At 45.3% G+C, this 20,223-nt stretch overlaps 1 protein-coding gene across 8 annotated transcripts in view; it reads left to right on the top strand.

Annotated features, from left to right (window-relative positions):
* CELF2 (CUGBP Elav-like family member 2) overlaps positions 1-20,223 on the top strand; it is a 607,444-nt gene that overhangs the window by 308,195 nt on the left and 279,026 nt on the right. Inside the window, exon 1 of one of the 8 annotated variants that reach the window (XM_059183783.1) lies at positions 5,958-6,285. The exons of 3 other annotated variants lie outside the window; for them this stretch is intronic. In XM_059183783.1, coding sequence (XP_059039766.1) covers positions 6,212-6,285 — 74 coding nt within the window. In that variant the 5' untranslated portion in view covers positions 5,958-6,211. Of the gene's footprint in view, positions 1-5,957; positions 6,286-6,710; positions 6,817-20,223 lie in introns of those variants that run through there. 4 more of the 8 variants (XM_059183784.1, XM_059183785.1, XM_059183787.1 and 1 more) reach the window with 4 other exon arrangements.

The raw sequence follows: 20,223 nt of genomic DNA on the forward strand, positions 1-20,223 counted from the left end.
ACACGTTCCACTTAGCTTGGGAAGATAGCTAAGTCACCTGTTCAGGAAGACTTAGGGTAGTTCTTTTAAGCAGAAGAAAAAAAAATATATTTGCCCCTAATGGACTTTAGGGGAATTAGAATCAAAAGCAAATTTAAATAAAGAGTCATCTGGGATTTTCAAAAACTTCTATCATAAGCTAAAAATGGCTAGAGATTTGAACCATATTATAGGGAAAAAATAAATTTCCTGTACTCAAAACCTTAATGTATTTTCAACCTACATGTCATTTTAATAGCTTTGTTATGTAATTGCTGTAGTAATAATTAGGTTAACACATTGCACCTTTTATTTGAGGATCATGGTGGACTTTGATTTTTCGGCCATTTGTCCCTACGAGGAAACGCTGGCCATGCCCATGACAGAGGTCTAGCTGATGAATCAGTACCTCAAAGGACGCGTTCCCCGTGTCCATCATCAACTCTTTGACAGAATCAGATGCAGAATCAAACAGGTTTGGTTCCTCAATCTTCTCACCTTTTCCACTCAGTTGGAAAGTAGCATTTGTCTTCAAGAGTGTGACCTGCACACACCCTATCAGGTGGTTTCCGGTCCTGGTAACCAAGGCTCTGTGATGGCGACCCATCACCATTGTGGGCAAAGCGGATTCTTGTGTTTTGTTTTACAGAAACCCGAGATTTTGCCCTCTTTGTCTTCATTCTTCTTCCAGATGTATTTGTTTAGGAAAAAAAAAGAGAGAGACGTTCTGGCACATGGGGCTGCCGTACCTCTGGGGCTGCCTCTCCAGCTGAGGTCTGGACGGTTGCCAAGATCTGCCTCAGAAAGCCCCACCCCAAGGTCTCAAACTTGCATTTCCTTGTCCCCGCGCCCCCCACCCCGCCACCTGTTGCTGCTCTCTCTCTCTCTCTCTCTCTCTCTGTGGACCTCATGTCTGCCCCACTGCTGTACCCACCCAGCTGTTGGGCTCAGCTGTTGCATTTCATCAGGCAGAAATTTCTCCTTTTTTATGGAACAACACATGACAGTAAGATGAGAACTTGTGGCCAATCGGGGACAATCTTTTGTAGGGGTTGGGAGGGGGGATGTTGGAGGGCACATTGCCAGAGAATTAAACGCCTCATGCTGATGGGTATAAATTTTGTTCCTGCCGCCAGCCTGGCACCAGATAAGGGTACCTGGTGTGGTCCGACCCATCTCGGGATCTTCCGGAAGCCAATGGAACATTCCTCCAGAGGTTTTCACTGAGTGCCTTCGTGTGCAGAGCAACACACTAGACCTTTTTCCTCTGCCCACTGTTTCTTCACTCTTCTCCACGTTCATGCCCTGTGTCCTCACTTCATGGGACACACAGACTTGCATCCACCCCCTCCCGCCCTCTGGTCATGTCTGGAAAGAAATCCCCTGGCTCACTCCAAGACAGCTGTTCCCAGTTCAGAAACCAGCTCTGGTCAAGGCGAGGCAAACGTGCAGATTAAGCAACCAACCGCAACTCCCTTCACTGAGATAGTCACCTGCCTCCCCAGACATGCAGCTGTAGGGGGAAGCTTCTGGCATTGTCTGGCTGCCATCTGAGAGAGGAAGCTAAAAAGTAGGCAGCGCTGGTATCATGGAGAAAGGCAAGGGGAAGACCAAGGTGGAGAGAGAAGTGATGAGCTGGCTGGGCTCTGGGTCTGACAGACCCACAGTGTTAACATTCCATCCCCTTGGAATGGAAGCTTCTGGAAACTCTAGAGGGGCGTCTCATTTCGGAGCACGAAGGTATGTATACAGAGAACCATCTTCATTTTGAGGACCTCTTCAGAAGGAAGTTAAATTCGCCATTATGTATTTTTGCTTTATTAAAAACAGATTCAGAAAAACACAAGATTGCAAAAAGCCAGTAGCAGCTGTTCTCGAGGGAGAGTGACTACTTAAAATTCCCGTAAAAATATAAAATAAGACTTTAATAACTGCTTCATCTTTATTGGCATTTAATTTTATTTAAGTCCTTTCAGGGATGTGACAAAGTCACCATTCCAGAAGCTTTCGATTGAAAAGAGGGGCTGGGAGGAGTTTAATGAATAATAAAGTGATCGTTTTAAATTTATAATTCGCGATAAAGGTATTTTTAAGGGATACCTTATGGGATGAAGAAAAAATATATTTGAATGTATCACGTAAGGATCTGTTTGGGTTTTTTTAAGCACATGAAAAACACCATTGTTTATGTTTGCAAGTTGCTAATGAAACTGGAGTAAGCCAGGAACAAACACATGGCCACAAAGTCAGATACTCTCTCAGGTACTTAAAATTCATGTGGATTTCAAATTTATTGGCTAGAAATGATGGGAAATCCCCTCATAGGGCCTGTATTTCTTGCTCCAAATGGCTCTGAGCACATTAGGCTTTTTTTTTTTTTTTTCCTAAGCTAAAACAGCTATGTTGATAACATTTGAATTTGAAAATGTGATAGGGGAAAGATGTTTTGGATTCCAGTTTGTAATGGTGAACCAGAAGTGGAGGGGGTGGGAGAGAGACCCTTTTGTGAAGGAGGCTTTTTGAGTAAACGGAGCAGGACTGATACAACTATGAGAGCGTAGCCGAGAGTCTCGTGCTTTTAAAGAGATTGCAATGTGTGACGTCGTGTGTGGGAACTATTAAAAACTGGAAACTTGTCATAAAATAGACAAGGTGGTCTGTAGGGGAAGAATAATTGTTTGCTAATGAACACCAATCACCGTGTCTCAAGCATCCATCTCTAAGTTATGGTTGTGAACTTTGTGTGAAAATATTGAAAGCTCTCTAATCGAGGGGCTGTATTCTGGTTCACTGATGGAGTGGGGTGACAGGCATAGGATTCTTCTGGTTGTCTCAGTGTGTACTCTGAGCACAAATACATTTTATTAGCACGCTGTTACTATTGAGAGGTTGTGGTTTTTTTGTTTTGTTTTGTTTTGTTTTGTTTTTAATGGCAGTGATCATTCAGTGCTCAAACAATGACCATCAGAGAAAACTCAGTTTGAGATGAGGCACGAGGGGGGGGAAGGCTTGCTGAAGCAGCACAGTACCCCCCCCCCATTGCCTTAGAAGGCCTCATATAAAATGAGGTCATTCAGAAACTTTCCCTTGAAGTGCTTCCAATTCTTGAATTGCCTTTTGTTTGGGAAATGAATAGCAGGTTGATTAAAAAAAAAAAAAAGACAATTAGGGAAGGTAGGGGGATGGGCCTAGGGAAGAGGTTAAGGGTTTTCTACAGTGAAGTGAAAACCAGGAGGAACCTTCATTGTTCCCAACAGACCAGTCCCCAGTGACGGCGGCACACACTGGTGTGCCCAACCAGGTCAAGTCCGCGAGAGGGCCCCGCCGAGGGCCTCATCCCGTTTCAGGGCTGTTGATAAGATCCTTGGATATAAAATAGCTCCATTGAACCCAAGTGTTCACCAGCGGCCCAGTGGAGCTGTCTGCCAAAAAACTGACTGCCAAAACATGATACCTGGTGATTCATTACTGCATGAAAATTAAAAAAGGGGCCCCATTGAGTTGTTTTTAGATTTTGTTTTTCCCTTCTGCCAAAGCAGTGAAACGAGAAATTTATGCCTTTCATCAGGTGATGTTTGGTTGGGTGTTTTTGTTTTGTTTTCGTTTTTAGACTCAAGAGCTTTTGAAATTGGTATTTTTTTTAAAGGGCTATTGTGCATGTGCTACGATCATGGAATGACCTATGGGTGTGTGCGTGCGTGTGTGTGTGTGTGTGTTTTGTTTCTCTTTGGCACCTACATCAGGTACCTGTACAATCACTGTAGTATTTGTGTATTTGGCAGCCAAACTGTTTGAACTCAGCTGCCATCCATAAGCATTCCTTGGTTCGCATCGTCACGGTATCCAATGTAAGAGTGAGTTTTCTTTTTGTATCTGACCCTGGTTTTGCTTCTAACTTTAAATGGCAAAAGCAAATGTGCTTTGAAAACTCGGGTATGCTGTAGTTGTTAAATAAGGCAATAACCTATGCACTGGTAATTCTGTCTCTATGACCTACTTACACACTACTTCACCCTCCTCATAGTATGATTAAAAGCTGCTTGGAATCCACTATTGCCTCAAGGGATTTGAGGCTAGAATTGAACAAACTGCTGAGAAGGCTTAAGTCAGTAAGAAGGCTTCCCTACAGCTTCTCCCAACTAATTCACATGCAATTAAAGAGAAAATAAATATTTCAGAAGTGTACATGTTAATGAAGCTTCTTCTACCTTATAGAATGTAGATATGTAGCTTTTTGGACATATTTCTCCCTTTGATTAACGCGCTTGTGTTTTGCTTCTGTTCTAGAGGCCAGTTCTGTTCATTCTTAAAATAAATTTGTTATACAGTCAGCTCATTATATACATTTGGGATTTATATAAATAATGTATGAAAACCGAGAACTGACAAGGTTGGTCTCATTTACCAAGTTAATCACTTTATTAAGATTATTGAAAGACCAACAAAATTCTTATAATTTCAAAGGCTGCCTTTGGAGCTAGAGAATAAATGGAAATTAGTGCTATCAGGAAAAGTCTGGGTACTTTGGATCCAAGAATTCATTTTATTGTATCTGCTTTTCAATTCCGTATAGGTACCTAGACCTTGTTCCTCAGAAAGCCAGTATTTTCAAATGAAGGTTAGTCCTAGCCCTATATTGGCCTTGGAATTAGAACCATCTCGGTCAAAACCAGATCTATGGTTCAGCTGAAGAAGGAAATCGAGTCCATTAAGTATGTATGGACTTAATTGAATACTCCAGGCCTGTTACTTCATAGCGCTCAGTCCATCAAGCCTGGATTTAAAATTGGTATATAAATACTTCTTTTCTTTCACCATCTCCAAAGATGGGCAGTTTTCTCATCCCCCAGGAAGTTGGTGAGAGTAGCTCTTTTCTCCATGTTATTGTGTTTGATAACATCTCACACCTGATATATCTGACTACACACGTGACTTAATTGCTTAACCCTTGATTACCGTGACTACATCGCCAGGTGTGAAAAATAAAAGTGATTACCAGAAAGAGGCAAACTCGAAACTTCTGGTAAGCAATTGATGTTGCTGCTTTGCACATGAACTATGAGAAGTTTTAGGTACTTGTGACATTGTGAGATGTTTGGTTTCATCCTAATAACCAAACAACGACAGGAGTGAGTGAGAATGCCACCATTTACTTACCATTCGAGAATTTTGCAAACCACTTGGGAAAATTAAGGTCCCCGCTTCTCTTCATTTGTGAGATTTTGGCCCTTCTCAAGCCCTATTAGTAAATAGTTGCAAATCTTAAAATGGGTGTTTAAGTTTCACGTCCACTACGTTATAGATCTCACAGCCTTTCAATAAAGTCACTGTCGGCTTTCGGTAGTTTTATGAAATCCTAGAAAAATGACAGATTTGATTTCTTCTTAAAAGAAAACGTGATTACTGCCATTCACATTCTCCCAACTTCGTCTTCGTGGTGGAGAGGATACAAAGCCGATGTAACTGTGTGGAGACTGAGTCCTCTTTGTCCCTAAAGCATTGGGCTACGTGCCTAATGTCACTTGGGCCATTTATCTGATTTGTACTTGGGCTAGCCACGGGCTGCTCTATCGGTTGTTATTGTTAGTTCAAACCCTGGCGAGCAGATCGCCCAGAAAAGCGTCTCAGCGAACGCTCCTGGGGGTTCCGTGTCCCTCGGGAGCTGGGTTTTGCCGGGCATGGGAACGGGGCTCTGGCAATCGGGTGGCACTCAGTCTCTTAGAGCGGTCGCTCGGGCCCCGTGCCAGGCGCCGTGGAATCAGGGGACCGAGCGCCACTGGCCCGAGTCCGCGTGCTGAACTAGTTTGCCTTGCTGCAGGCTGGGGGCCCTCGGAAAGTCGGGCTATTTTTAAAGCTGGTGAGCTCAGCTTCCCCAGCCGCCGGCCTCGGGCGGGTCCCTCCCTCCGGGGGCCGGGCGGGCCCGCAGGGGTTAAGCGGCGGCGCGGCGGGCGCGGAGCTCCGCCTCCGCTCCCCGCACCTGGCGCTCGGCAGACCGGCGCCGGGGCCGCTGGCTTTCGGAGGGGATTGGCGGAGAGCGGGAGCGGAGAGGATGTGACAAGTGCCGGCTCGGGCGGCCGCCGCCGGGAGGCCGCGCGCACCTGTCCCTGCCCGTCTCGCGCCGCCCGCGGCCGCTCGGACGCGCGCACAGCCGCCCCCCGCCGCCCGAGCGCAGCGCAGCGCGCGCGCCGAGAACATGACTTCTGCCTTCAAGCTGGATTTCCTCCCGGACATGATGGTCGAGGGCCGCCTGCTCGTTCCCGACAGAATGTGAGTGGGAGCCCCCGCGCCCGGGCACGCGTGGCCGCTCTCCCCCGCGCCCTCGGCCGGGTGGCCGCCGCCGGGTCTCCTCCCGGGAGCCCCCGGGGAGGGCGAGAGCGGGCGGCGGCTCGGGGCCGGCCGCCTGCCCTGGGCTTCGGAGGCGGCGCGGGGCGCGAGTGTCCGGACGTGCGGCGCCGAGCCGCGCGGGGACCGGGGTCGGGGCGCGGGGACCGGGACCGGGACCGGGGTCGGGGTGGGGGACCGGCGAGCGGCGACCGGGGTCGGGGGCGACGGGCGGCAGGCTGGGCGCGCGCTCCAGGCGGGGAGCGGCGAGCCGGGGACCAGGTGAGGAGCGGCGAGCCCGACGCGGGGTCCGGGGGTCCGGCCGGCGGGGCGCGGCGAGCGGGGCGGGGTGTGCGCGTGCACGCTCGTGTCATCTGAAATGCGGGGCTGCTGGGGCTCTCGTGGCCCATTTAAAGATCCCTTCTCACCAAATGACCCGCTCCTCTGACTTCGATGTGCGAAGACTCCTCTCTGGCGGTAGGAGAGAAGACGGGGGGGGGGGAGGGGGGGAGGGGAGGGGGCTGGATAATTACAAAGCATTAAAATAGCCCGGTGTGTACTCGGTTGCAGAAATTAGAGGTAATTTTTACGTAATCATGGTGGTTGGTCTGATATGCGGTCTGCAGTTTAATAATTAATGTGATTCTGCTGGGTTTGCGTGTCGTCAAACTAGGGTGGAGAGTTTATTGGGAGAAGGCAAGAGCTGGGATTTCGGAGGAAAGTGGATCTAATTTTTATCTGGCTCGTTAGTCTTGACAGGAAAGTTTGTCTTATCAGCTCAGGCGCTATGGGGTCCTTAGCGTTCAGGCGTGTCATGAAAAAGAAACCTGCAGGGATTGCCAGAGCGGGTCGGAAAGGTCTGTGTCCATTTTAGACTGGGAATGTGTAAAATTCTCTCTTACCAGGCAAGGCGTCTGCTAGTGAGTCTGGGCGGCGGATGATCTAGTGCAAAGAGGGACTGTTATCCTTGGGAAGAGTACATACAAAATGTTTCCTCTTCTACCCGCCTTACGATTTCACATCCATATTCTCTCTGACACCTTACTATCTACCCTTTGCAATCCGTAGGCCATTCAGAGCTTTATGATCCATTTCTCTGGCAACTAACTTTCCCCTTTGGTGCTAGATTCATTTTCTAGCATGCTCAATGGTATGAGTTTGAGAGATTTTTGAGAAACTCCGCAGTGGCCAATTATTTGAGCCCCTAGGATTACCAAAAAAAAAAAAAAAAAAAAAAAAAAAAAAACCAAAAACATGGGGAAGGCAAGCATAGAATCTGTTCAGTGCAATTGCGCTTCCAGTCGATATGAAGAATGTGGACTTGCTTGCACACACGATCAGGTTCATTGTCCCAACTAAGATAATCAGATAACGTAAATTAAAATATTGAATTTCCTTTTGGCAGTTTTCTCTGGGAAATTTACCTTGATTACTAAGGTTCCCATAATACTTGTTTTGCAAGATCTCGGTCCTGTCCCCCTGAATATAGATAGATAGATAGATAGATAGATAGATATAGATATAGGTAGACAAATGTAGTTTGCATAGATGTGTAATATTTGTACGTTTGCTATTGAAAGTTTTGTATTTTCTGTTCTCTGAAGGAGTGTCGGGGGAAAGGAATTGGCTTGATTGTGAACTTATGGTCACCTGCTACTTAGGTGATTATAATATAACTAATGAATGCTCTGTGAATTTAATATGTTAATGGTCTCCCAAAGATGCTGATGCTTGTCAGTTAAATTATGAATTATGAAACTGTCACTTGTGCTTTTCGTTTGGTGGATGAATGTGGCTTTTTCAAACTGTTTGCTCTGAATAGAGCTTTTGTATCTCGGTCACGGAGTCTCCTGTGCAAACCTTAACGTAACTTCTACCCTACTTCTCTTCTACATGCTTGTTGTTTCCAAACGGTATCTTTTGGAACTAAACTCCCATTGTTTTCAGTGCCGTCAACTATCGCTTAATTGAACTTTATTTTGGAAAAGAAAAATAGAGGTTTTGTAAATATTTGTTTCTGAGATAACTATTCTGTTGTCTTAGTCCCAAGAGCACTGTAGCATGTTTTCCAAAATAGTTTGTAATTAACTCACATTGGAGACTGTCTTTGGGGAACAGAGGTGTGTGGGAGGGCATATGACAAGCTGAAAATGTTGGAAACCAACCTAGCAGTGTATCTGATCGCCATATGCATGCGGTTGAGAAGATAGCTGTGCGGAGTTATTGTTTTGGGGACTGGTTGTCACATATGGTATATTGTCATTTGGACTAAATTGCAGTCGGCTCCATGTTGGCCTGTTCCTAAAAGGAACTTAAATAAGCAGAGGGGCTTTTCTGGTGTTGATTTTTCTAAAGCAGTAGGACATATTTTCAATGGCGTTCTCCCACAAGAATATATTACATAAGTTTGCAAGATGTAATATGTTTGAGTCCTCAAGGCAGATGAACAAATAGTTTTTCAGATGAATTATTATGCTTGATGGCCCCACGAGCCATCTAGTTTAAGCCTCTGCGGTGGGTCTGAATTGTTAGGACCTATGCTTCAAAGTCTTGGTTTTTTTAAGCATTCAGGGTCGAAACTGTAAATGGAAATAGACCTTTTAAATAATCTTAACCACTAATGTTTTGTCTTTGTGTGGCTGGAGACTATCGTTCGCAGCAAAGCATAATGAAAATAGAAATAGGTACTGAGTTCAAAAATGTTATTTTAAACTGGGGCATTTTGGAACAGGGCTAGAGATGAGGGTTTCCTTTGTTTAACCTTTTTAATGATCATGTAGGTATTCGGAGGTTTTAGATGTTTTTGAATTTTTAAACAGAAAAATCTAAGAATAATGTCTTGGAAATGACAAATTGCAGGTGGAAAAAATATACAAATGCAGCTTTAAAAATATCATCATCTGTGATGTTAGAATAAGACACCCAGAAGCTATCAGTAAATTAACATGAAAATTTTTTTTTCTCACCTTCAGTCATTAACCTTGTTGGAAATGAAAAGAGTTAGCCTGAGTGTAAATCCATCAACTTGGTGAATTCACCATTTTTGCTGATGAAGTCCTCCCAAGTTAAGATAACTAGAAAAATGTCCGTCCGTGTCCAGTTAAACTGAAAGGTGGTTCTAAGGGACTTTCATTGTTCAGGTTGAAAGGGGCTTTAGAGACCATCTGCCTCTGGTCAAACCTCCTCGTTTTATAGATTAAGAACATTTTTTTTTTTTTTTTTTTGGGCAATGTGGACAGTTCTCAAAGGCCAGGCAATTACTGCGTTCTTCCTTTACCTCCTTAAATGACAATAACATGAGTCTTTAATTGAACACCTACTGCGCACCAAGGCACTTGATCTATCGGTCTCTAACCTTGATGATAGATCTGCAGGGGGCATATTATACCCACTGTACAGATCATGCTTAAGGAGGTTCTGTGCTTGCCCCATGCCTCAGAGACAGTAAACAGCAAAGCTATGGTTGGCTTGTGCATGTGTTATATAAAAGCCAGTTCGCACATTGTTGGGGAGGGAGGAGAGAACTGTGAATTAAATATTCGACATCAGTTTTTATCAGGAAACCAAAATTGTGCCACAGGAGAATGGTTGACCATTATAGGAAATACATAGCACTTGTCAGGATTGACTTCCTTATTTAATTCAAACTCACACTCTTATTCCATATGTTAATTCAAGGGAATATATTTTAGTTAAAAATACTTTCTGGTTTACAAGGTACCAGTAAGGTGAAGGTCAAAAGCATGAGGGTCTCCTTTTTTGACTCCCAGATGACATTTGATGTATATTTGGAAAATGCCAAAAATAAAATCCAGTGATAACTGAGACTTATCACCTGATTCTTGGATGATCGTGTGAGGAATTAAAGACAGAAGACTCCAAAAGAAGAGTTATATAGATGGGTTTTTAAGGAAAAATTTAAAAGTATACTTTCAGGTAGCATTTCTCAGTAAGGAATACATATGTTAGCATCAGCTGCTTCCTGAAGCCAAAAACTCAGGCCATCTTGGCAGTTTGGAACACTAATGTTCTCTTTGATCTGGCTTAGAGGTATTATGCTAATTGTTAAGTATTGCTGTTTAATTGTCATTTGCTGGATTGAGATTACTCTGGCATCTCTTGATGAGATGCTGTGAACTAGGGGCCACGGAACCTTGCAAGACAAGATAAAAAAGGAGATAAGATTTTTCAGATAGGAACCTAGTAATTAAGATTTCATGGGATCATTTAGAATGTTCTCCACCTCAGAGTGCCTCTCCCCTCCCCGCTCCAACAGCTGTAGCAACAGTGTACTTGGCCTCTGATAAAAGACTGAAATCTACTCCGCCCCCCCCTTTTTTTACATAAACTTGCAAACTTTGCATTTCTCCTTACCCCTTCCTTGTGGTTTTATGGCTTACAGATGAAATGCAGATTCCCTTAAAGGACAGGTACCGTGTTGACATGCAAAAATTCTGATAAACTTGAGTGTCCTACGACCAGCACAGGGTGTGATCTCTGGCTGTCCTGTCAAAATGCAGGGGTTGTGCTCGTTTTTGAGGCCTGTGTGCACACTTCTGCAGGGTCACTGATGTCACTGCAGCACATTCTCAAATCCACCTTGCAACTGTGAAACAGTATCTGTAAGCATCCTTTATCTGATTGGCATTCCCCGGGAAACCTGACATTTTCAACATGTTTCAAGGAGCTAAATTCATAAGCCACAGATGCGTCACATTTCTGGTGCTGGACGTGACCCAAACTTGAGAAGTCTTTATTTCCAATTGGAGAGTATTTACTCTGGAGCATTGTGTTTTTGTTTTTGTTTTTGTTTTTAAGGGAAGGCTCAGATTTTTGCTTTTTCTTTGCAGATTAGGGCACCACAGAGGGTCAGCTGTTTGACCCTGTCATACGTATTCTGCAGGACACGGAAGGGAGGGTCCGCAAAGTACTCCTGGTTTCCAGTTCATTAGCACCAATAAGTTCCCATGCCCCCATGTCTGTTTCCACTATCAGAGAGGGACCGGGAATACGACAGGCCAGCGTCACCGGTGTGCCACTTGGGTAGCAGTGCAGAAAATGTATTTTTATTTTTCCTTAAGAGAGCTGTTGTTGCTAAAGCTAAGAGACATGGAGCTGCACATCCCTGGAAAAACCTTTGTGGGAAACAAAAACTAATTAGTGCCGTAAATGCGATGCTCTCAGGTAATTGTAAAATAATTATTCCCCTTTAGCATTATCACTGTTTAATTGTGCCATCCAGTCATCTCATGCTCTGAATCTAGATGCGAAGGGATAGAAACCTCCTTCTCCTGGGGATTTCTTTTTCATCTACTGCGAGCTTTTGACTCCTCCTAAACAGGACTTTAAAAAGAAAGGGGGAACAGGGAGATTTTTGAACGGTTTCACCCTTCCCATTTGGCCTCAATCAGGGCGGAAAGTGATTCCTCCACCTGGTTTTATAGGAAGACCGTTCCGGTTACGTGGTCTCCTTGCCTGGTGAGAATATCTGAGGTTTACATGTTCCCAGAGCTGCACCCGGAGTTTTACGAGCGGTCTGTTTCATGAACTGCAGATTGTGTATTATGTTCAGATACTGAGAGTGATACTTCAACATCAGCTGATACTTTAAAATGGAATGCTAATAAATATGTAATCCTACGGCTCTCAAAATGACAGATGAGTACAAATTCCGTTTTTGGTTAAATTTTAATTACTCCATTTGAATGAATGCCTCAGAGCCAACTTGCCAGCAAATTATTAGACCCATTTTTCCCCCCTTCTGAAGATTTATGTAAATTAGGTTTAGGCTGTATTTAGACTAAAACATCATTTTGGTTTATTATTCCGAACTTCTCTACCAGACCCCTATGCCCTTTAACTTAAGGTCGGATTTTAAATAAGTCTATTCTGAGGAGGTCTCAGTCTCAATGGTCTGTGCTCCCTTTTGGTCCATAGGATCGTAAGGGTCAGTCCTACAGATCCATGACCAGGTCACGAGATTCCTTTAATAGTAACATCGCCTTAAAAGTGGGGTTATGGAATATTTTGATTTTTTTTTAAGATGTTTATTTATTTATTTATTTGACAGACAGAGATCACAAGTAGGCAGAGAGGCAGGCAGAGAGAGGAGGAAGCAGCCTCCCTGCTGAGCAGAGAGCCTGATGCCTGATGCGGGGCTTGATCCTAGGACCCCGGGATCATGACCTGAGCTGAAGGCAGAGGCTTTAACCCACTGAGCCACCCAGGAGCCCCAGGATATTTTGATTTTAAGTCTTTTTCTTTCCTTTTTTTAAGGTCTTAATAATTAAGGAAGCCAGAGTCCTTCATCTCCTCAGTAAAAGTGCTTATGCCTGTGACTTATGACTGTGGACATCCAGTTCCCCCAACCCATCAGCTGCTTTGTCTGGCATTTATAAGCTCTAGTAGGGCCCCAAGATCCCTCAGTAGCACAGATGATGATGGTGACTCACTCCTCAGAATGCAATTAATTTGACATTTTGACATAACTTTTGGACAGCTTAAACATGATTTTTGTGTTTTGAGTACCATGGGAGAGTGACTTAGTTCTTCAGTTTTCCTACTAGAATCTAAAGTTCTGTGATTTTTACACTGCAATGCCTAACTTCCATGCTTTTTTTATAAAGAAAGTTCATGGTTGGACTTGGGCTCACTAAACTTTAAGGTTGTATTTTATATCCTTCCCCATAAATTATGTCTTCATTTTTTCCTGGGTTCCTTCTATAGCAGGAGAGTTGTACCATATGTATCTGCCAAAAATAAAATCAGCTGGTCCTCTCTTAAGTTAAAAGAGCAAAATAGTGCTCTTCACTTGGCTGTGGTCAGTAGATGTAAGGGGTGTGTGTGTGTGTGTGTGTGTGTGTGTCTGTACACATACATATGCATGTATATGCACATATATGTGAAAAAATATATATGTTAGAAATGATCTTACTGGGCATAGTTCTTTACTTTCTTAAAATATCTTCTGCTTAGTGATCTTTGGCTGTAAAAGTTATGAAATTGTTAGATACATTGTAACATAGGAAACATGTTAACATATGTAAACGTGCCTACGTTTGTGCATTATTATCTTCACAACTGAAAATTTCAAGATTTGGGAAGCCTCAGCGTCTTGACGAGAGATGGATTCAGGTCGGTGGTCCTGCTAGAAATAGGGCTCGGGGCCATGTTCTGACCCTTTGGCCTAGAGCCTCTGAATTGCTTCTATTAAAGGTGAGAGAAAAAGTCCCCCCGATAGTGCTGTCCCACCTTACTGGGTGACCCTTTTTATCCTAGCTCCAAAGTCCCAGGACCTGGGGGCCCCTTCTGTTTCTCAGCTGCAATCAGGATGTTGCTGCCATTAGGGTCTTTCAGGCTTGGAGTAGGAAGAAGACCCTTCACAGAGCAGCCTAGACAGTTGACCCTAAAAGGCCATTTTCTAGGGTAGACATAGCTGATGCCGGCCAGACCACACGCCTCACCTTGTGCCTCTTGGCCACTGCTGACCACCCTCCTCGGAGACGCAGATCATGACCACAGAGCTTGCTGGTCCTACAGCGCAGTGTCCTTGACAGTTTCATCGTGCCTGGTGAGGGTTCCGCACGTGAACGGAGCCCCTTTAAAAGGCTAACGTGGCGGGGATCTAGGGACCTGTGAGGGGCTGGAGCGAATTGGGTGGAAACCATCCTAACGCACACGGTTGTTTTCTCTGGTGTCGCGCAGGTGAAGCAGAAAAAAAGTTGAAACATGACATTTCACTTGTTCCTTGAAAAACCTTAAGGGAATAATAAAGATGCTGTGGAGAAGCAGGAGAAAGGCAGGCTGGGGGAGAGGACTCCTGTGTGTTGATGGAGTCGGGCTGCTCTGTTGAACCCTTCGCTCCCGATTCTCCGCAGCCCCCCTCGGATTTCCTTTAGGTTCCGAACAGAGCAGGTGCTTCTGAAGTTGGCTTTCTGCCTTTCTCTAATCGATAGCTCTTTCTGCCTCTTGATCTGCCTTTTCCTAATTGATAGCTCTTTCCTTCTCTTCTTTTCCTCTTCCGTAAGCCCGTTTAATTCAGCCCTGCCCAAGAGCCTTCTCCGTGGGCAGAGAAGGGACCCCCTGCGTCCAGCTCTTGGAACCGGGAGCCCGGGGAGGAGGGTGGCATGGGAAGCCCTCGGCCATCACTTGGAGGAGACTCCGCAGAGCAGCTGCGTGTTTCTGTGCATCAAACTGTATTTTGCCTTCCGACATTATAGAAGGGGTGTTGCGTTTTCCGCGTGAGCAGAAGGGGAGCGTATTTCAGAATGATTAACTTTACGGAGGCCATTGTCTTGGGCAGCTATATTTGGCTCTGCTGCAGCTGTGTTTGCTTTCTCGAAATTGTCACCAGGAGGCCTCCAACGGCAATTATTCCCTTCAGTCCACGCTGGTGACATCTTTCCTCGTGACGCCCGTTGTCCACCCAGCCCTCTCTCCTTGGTGTCAGGATTGAAAGGCGACCCACCAGTCCTTGAGAAGCCGGATGCCCCTGAACACCGCTGCCGCCTCCCCCTCAAAGCGATTTCTTAATATCCAGTCGTGTTTATCTTACATGATGATGCTCGCTGGCAGGATTCTTATTTCTTTTCACAAAAAAGCCTTATTTTCCTGCCTCTTTTTCCCTTCTCTCTCTCTCTTTTTTTTCTTCCCTTTCATTTGCTCTTATATGTCAAAGGATCACTTCCAGCACCTGCTTTCCTGCCTTAACCAGAGCAGGGGCTCCTCCCTCCCGATCCTGAGCCCTGATCCGTCCCTGGCAAAACCCCACCCTGGAGGAGAGACTGAGGCAAAGCACTTCTCTCTCTCTTAAGTGAACACTGGCCACAGAATTCACTTTTCTCCAAGGAAGAACCGAGGAAACGTTTTCATTCCACTGACTCTGTGTGTGGGTTTGAATTTTGACTTAGAAATAACTTCCTCTTGGATTGTGTGTGCGTGCGGGGATGATTGCCCTGCCTTGGGGTCTGCTTGCGTCGGGGGGACTGAGGTCACTGGGGGTGTGGCTGTAGGTGTCTCCAGCCCCTGGCTTCACTCAGCAACCGTTCAGCTGTTCCCCGGACTTTTCTTCTGGTTAGTTCCATGCCCATCTCTGGTCTCAGGGGACTTGTCAAGATTCCTCATCTAGGAAATAAGGATATTCAGATACACTCCTTACCTGTCCCACAGAATTATTGTGAGGCTAACGTTGGGAAGAGAACGATAACCTAAATATTTTATAGCTTCTTGGTACTTGAAACTGACCACAAGTTCACCTGCATTTCCTGGGAGAGTCAAGTACAGTGAAACCTCATTACACTGACGAGTTAATGTGTTCTCCCTCGGAACATTTGTGCTTTAAAGTCTCAGCCAAAGACCCATAAAGCAGTATTGCTCCCATATAAACTTCCAGAAAATGCTCAGTGCCCAGGACAACGTTGTAAAGACTGATTTTTCCCCCTCTCCCTTCTCTGCATGATGATTGAGAAGTAAAATGTGGTTCATTTTTCAACCGTGAACTCATGGTCCGGACTTCCATCCTGGGATAGGGCTAAAGCAAAAAGCAGTATCTTCACCCAGGGTCCCCTTATGCGTGTTCTGAAAAAGCCCGTCTCTACAGCAGCTGAGACAGATCTTGATTTTCTTACGGGGAGAGAATGGGTCCCACAATACCCAGTCTGGTTCCCAGTAATGGGACTCCTAACCCTAACAGAAACCCAGCCACTGGGAAAACAATTTCAGTGATGTGCCTATGGAGAGGAACTGTTGTAAACGCCGGCATCTAACCTCTTCATGAGGAGCTCAGGCCACAGAATGCCTAGAGCTGGAGGAGGAGAGTCTCCAAAGTGGGAAATGACTTGGAGAAGGAATCTGTGGTTTTTACGAGGTGCCACAGTGGGTCTAGAGTGTCTGTCCTGGTGGCGCCCGGCTGTAGGGTGCATCATACTTATTCTGGTCTGTGCCTTAATAAACGGGCACTGGCTTCTCCCAACAGAGCCGATAGGGTCCTTGAGATCCTGAGAGACCAGAGCTGCCTGAGCTAGTGTGAAGATTTGCTCCTAATGTTATAAGTCACTTGATTAAGATCACACCTGTTCAGATTCAGCTGAGAAGCCGACAGCCTGTCTGAGCCCGTTGGTTGAAGGATGTTCCCCAGGGATGGGCCGGGGGAAGAGTCCGCACCTGCTCTGGCTGAGACAGTGACGCTGACCGAGGATCTCCAGGTCACGAGCGTGACCTCCAAAGCTAAGCATGCCCCGCCTCCCAGAACAGACCGCCTTGCACGAGGGTGAACCGGGCCGTCAGAGTTGATGGCCGGTCCTCGGCTCGTTGTGCCAGGAGAACGAGGCCTGGGGCCCAAAGCTGGCGGAACCTTTGGGGAAGGGGCCTGCCACCCGGCTGCCGCAGAGGCTCCTGGGCAAATTGACGGGCACTTTGCAACCAGCACATTCTGTCTGCTCCGAGTCCGAGAAGCCGAATTAACTTTGCAGGCAGCCTTTCAGTCGGGCCAAGATTTTGTGTCCGGTGGTTATAAAAAGTGACCAAAATTGGATGGTTGTCCACCACAGAAACCACTTGGTGGCCTTTATCTTGCCCCAACGGTGTCTGATCCAAATTGATTTCTGGTTGTCTGTTCAATAGAATAATGATGTCTACCCAGAAGCAAAAAAAAAAAAAAAAAAAAAAAAAAAAAAAAAAGTTTTCTCGTGTCAACAAAGCTGTAATTCTTTGACAACTAAATACTCCTTGTCAGATGTTTTTCTCCTGATCACTGATACTTTCAAGGATGCCGCCTTCCTGTGGGTATACCTTCTGGAATGTTGTATGATACTAGCTAAGGATAGGTGCCTGCCATTAGGCTAAGGAATTCATATAAATTATCAGTAATCTTCAGAATAATGTTTCAAGATGAGTTGTATCGTTCCTATTTTGCAAATGAGAAGAAGTTCTAGACGATGGAAGTATGTGTCTGCTTCAAGGTACCCATTTCCAAAGGCTGAGGTCTTTTCCTTGTGCCCCCTAATGTTGTGGTCCGGGAGGCTGCTTCTGTCTTTCGAGGGATTCTTAGACCCTTCCATACGGTGAGCAGATTGCATTTCTGGGGATGTTGGCGAGTGTGGATTCTGGGTATGAAATACAGTTTCTTAGCTATGACCTAATGATGATCTGCTTTTTACGTGCTCTTTCCCATAAATTACTTGTGCTTGATTTCATTTCATAGCCAGACCAATTTCTGAGTCTAGAAGGCAAGAGTGTTGGGAGCGATGTCCGTAGGAAGAGGGACCGTAGCCGTGTCAAGCTCTCGTAACGCCTCCGGTCACACTCACTGCCAAGGTGAAGAAGCCGTTAACTTGGAACGTTCAGGCCGATCCTTCTCCTTCCTCCCAGATAACCATATCTTTCACGAAGAGGTTTCTTGTGAGGACTGCATTAGGCACTTGGCCTTCTCTCTCATTTATTTCCAGCTTCTTAGTTTTTACATCCGATGGACAGGTGGCCTTTCTCAGGGGCACCTTGAGCCCAAAGCAGGCCCCCTTGTGAGTTAGAAAAAGGCTCTCGGGTGACCTTCAGCTCCGCCGCCCCCCTCAGTTGGTAACTAACTCTGTGCAGAACCCTGTTCCCTGCGCTCTCCCCACCCCCTCCATAAGTGGACCTGATAGGGGGGCAAGAGCATAAGCCAGTCTCTGGACCAAAGGATTTCAGATGATTGACAGTTATGTCACCTTGAGTTTGGTGTCCCGTCCATTCCCAATGTCTGTAAACTTCAGCCCTCCCCATACCTCTGCGCAAGTGCAGAAACATCTGACAGGACTCTGAATTTTCAGCCCTGTTTTTTATTTTGTGTCTAGAAACCCAATGTAAAGGACGGGGTAATGCATGCGGTAGGGTGGAATCCGTGCAGGGGCTGGTCTAACCCTGAACCCATTGCCTATCGAGTATTAGCTTGTCGAAATGCCTTTACTCTTGGCAGGAGACAAGCGTCACAACCTAAGAGGCTGTGATTTGAGTGGAGTGTTCGCGCCCCGAGCTTATTGTATTCTTGCTACTGATGCAAACATTATCTATAATTACATTTTCAAGTGACTGAAAATTGCAGGCTTTGTTGAACAAAAATACAGCCAAAGAATGGAATGTATACCCACTCCACCCTCATTATAAGGCTTTCAGAAATCAGACTGTAAGGCCCAGCACCATGGCTCTCAGCTACAGGATACCAACTCCATTCTCCGATGTTTGAACACTCTGTCAAAGTGCTGGGTTCCCGGGGATGATCCTATAACTGGAAGAAAACGCTAGGACTGTTCCAGCACTTGGTTTGCTCTGTTGTCCGCTCAGTCACAGTGGCATCTCCTGTCCCAAATCCTCCATTTCCAGGATGTGATATGAGAAACCACAGTTGGATTTAGATACAAGCATGATGGGCCAAGTTGACAGAGTTGGTTGAGAAACAGACACTGTTACTTTCCTGGGACAGACACTATTCTATGGCTGTGACATTGTGTTTTTACAGTGCCCCCCCCCCCCCCCATGTAGGGCATGATTGAAACAGACTCCGATGTAGACACTACTGTAAGGAAGGCTCTTCTTTTGGTCAGAGAGCCTGGCCGCGAGGCACGATAGACATGCTGGCCAATTTAGCTTTCTTAGACACAGATGAGATCCTCTTTCTAATTTTAGTGAGAGCTTACACCCCTTGGAATTAAAAAAAAAATCTGACATGTTAGAACTTAGTATTTCACTCATTGTTTATTTCTGTCTTAATACCCAGGGAACCAGTGAAATAGAAGAATGTTCCTTGGTTTCGGAGGTAAAGCAAACAGGAGGAAGAAGTTACGATTAGCATTGCCACTCTGTCTGTTGTTACTGTTTTTAAGGTATTTGTCATTTATATGATGGTTCAGAATGCCACAGCTCACTCTCCAGACCCTCGTAGAGTTCAAATTCTCAGGAAACTGAAGAAAAATCTTGGTGTTGCTTTAATCCAGAATAGGAACAGAGCAGTTGATTGAAGTGCTTCAGAGAAGCCACAGGCTGTTCCTGATTCTGTGGAGCCCTGACAGGAAGGACAGACATGTCATCAAACAAGTGTCTATTAGGTGATAATTAAATTGCGAACAGTTGAAATCTGTTTAGGAAGCCCTGCTGTATATCTGGTTGGGTATTCCCATCTACATATATATGGAGTTCCACATTCTAACATAAATTAAGAACTCGAAGGTGGTGGGGGTTTGGACAGGCCACTTCACTTATAACATGAAAACAGCCACCTGTACTCAGTAGTTTCAACATTCGTGGAATCGAAATTAAATAATACTGGCATCCAGGTAAAATGCCTTCTGCCTAATACAACTCGTCAACAAGTGTTGTGGGGTTTTATCATGTATACTTTTAAATGTGAATGGATGGCTGTGGCTTTTGGGACAAGACCTCTGCCGGGAAAACTCTTGAGTTGTAGCGAGTCTCCGTAATCTCAGTGCCCAGGTACAAGTTGTAAATGAGAACGACTCAGTGTATGTATTTCACTGATTCCCTCTGTGAGTCACACGTACCCTTCTCTGATGTTCAGCCCCACCCCCACTTTTTTTTTTCTTTTTTTGACAGTTTAGGGGTTTATGTCTCTAAGTGCCTGGGCTTTTGATAGCTTGGATTCTTAACCAATCAGCAAAACTGACTTTAAGAAATGTAATTAGCCCAGAACCAAAGTAAATTAGCTTTTAGAGTTATCGGACTCTCGAGGTTTCTTGTCCGCCCCTACAATAGCAGATTGATTCCACACGGTGGTGTGGTCAATTCAACACAAGTCGGAAAGCACAGGGCAGTTTTTCAGTTTAAACCACAGACTGAAGAGTTAAAATTAAGTTGGACAGCAGAAGAGTTTAGGATTTATGAGTCACAGCTGACCTA

Source organism: Mustela lutreola, chromosome 8 (genome assembly GCF_030435805.1).
Source record: "Mustela lutreola isolate mMusLut2 chromosome 8, mMusLut2.pri, whole genome shotgun sequence".
Taxonomy (NCBI): Eukaryota; Metazoa; Chordata; class Mammalia; order Carnivora; family Mustelidae; genus Mustela; species Mustela lutreola.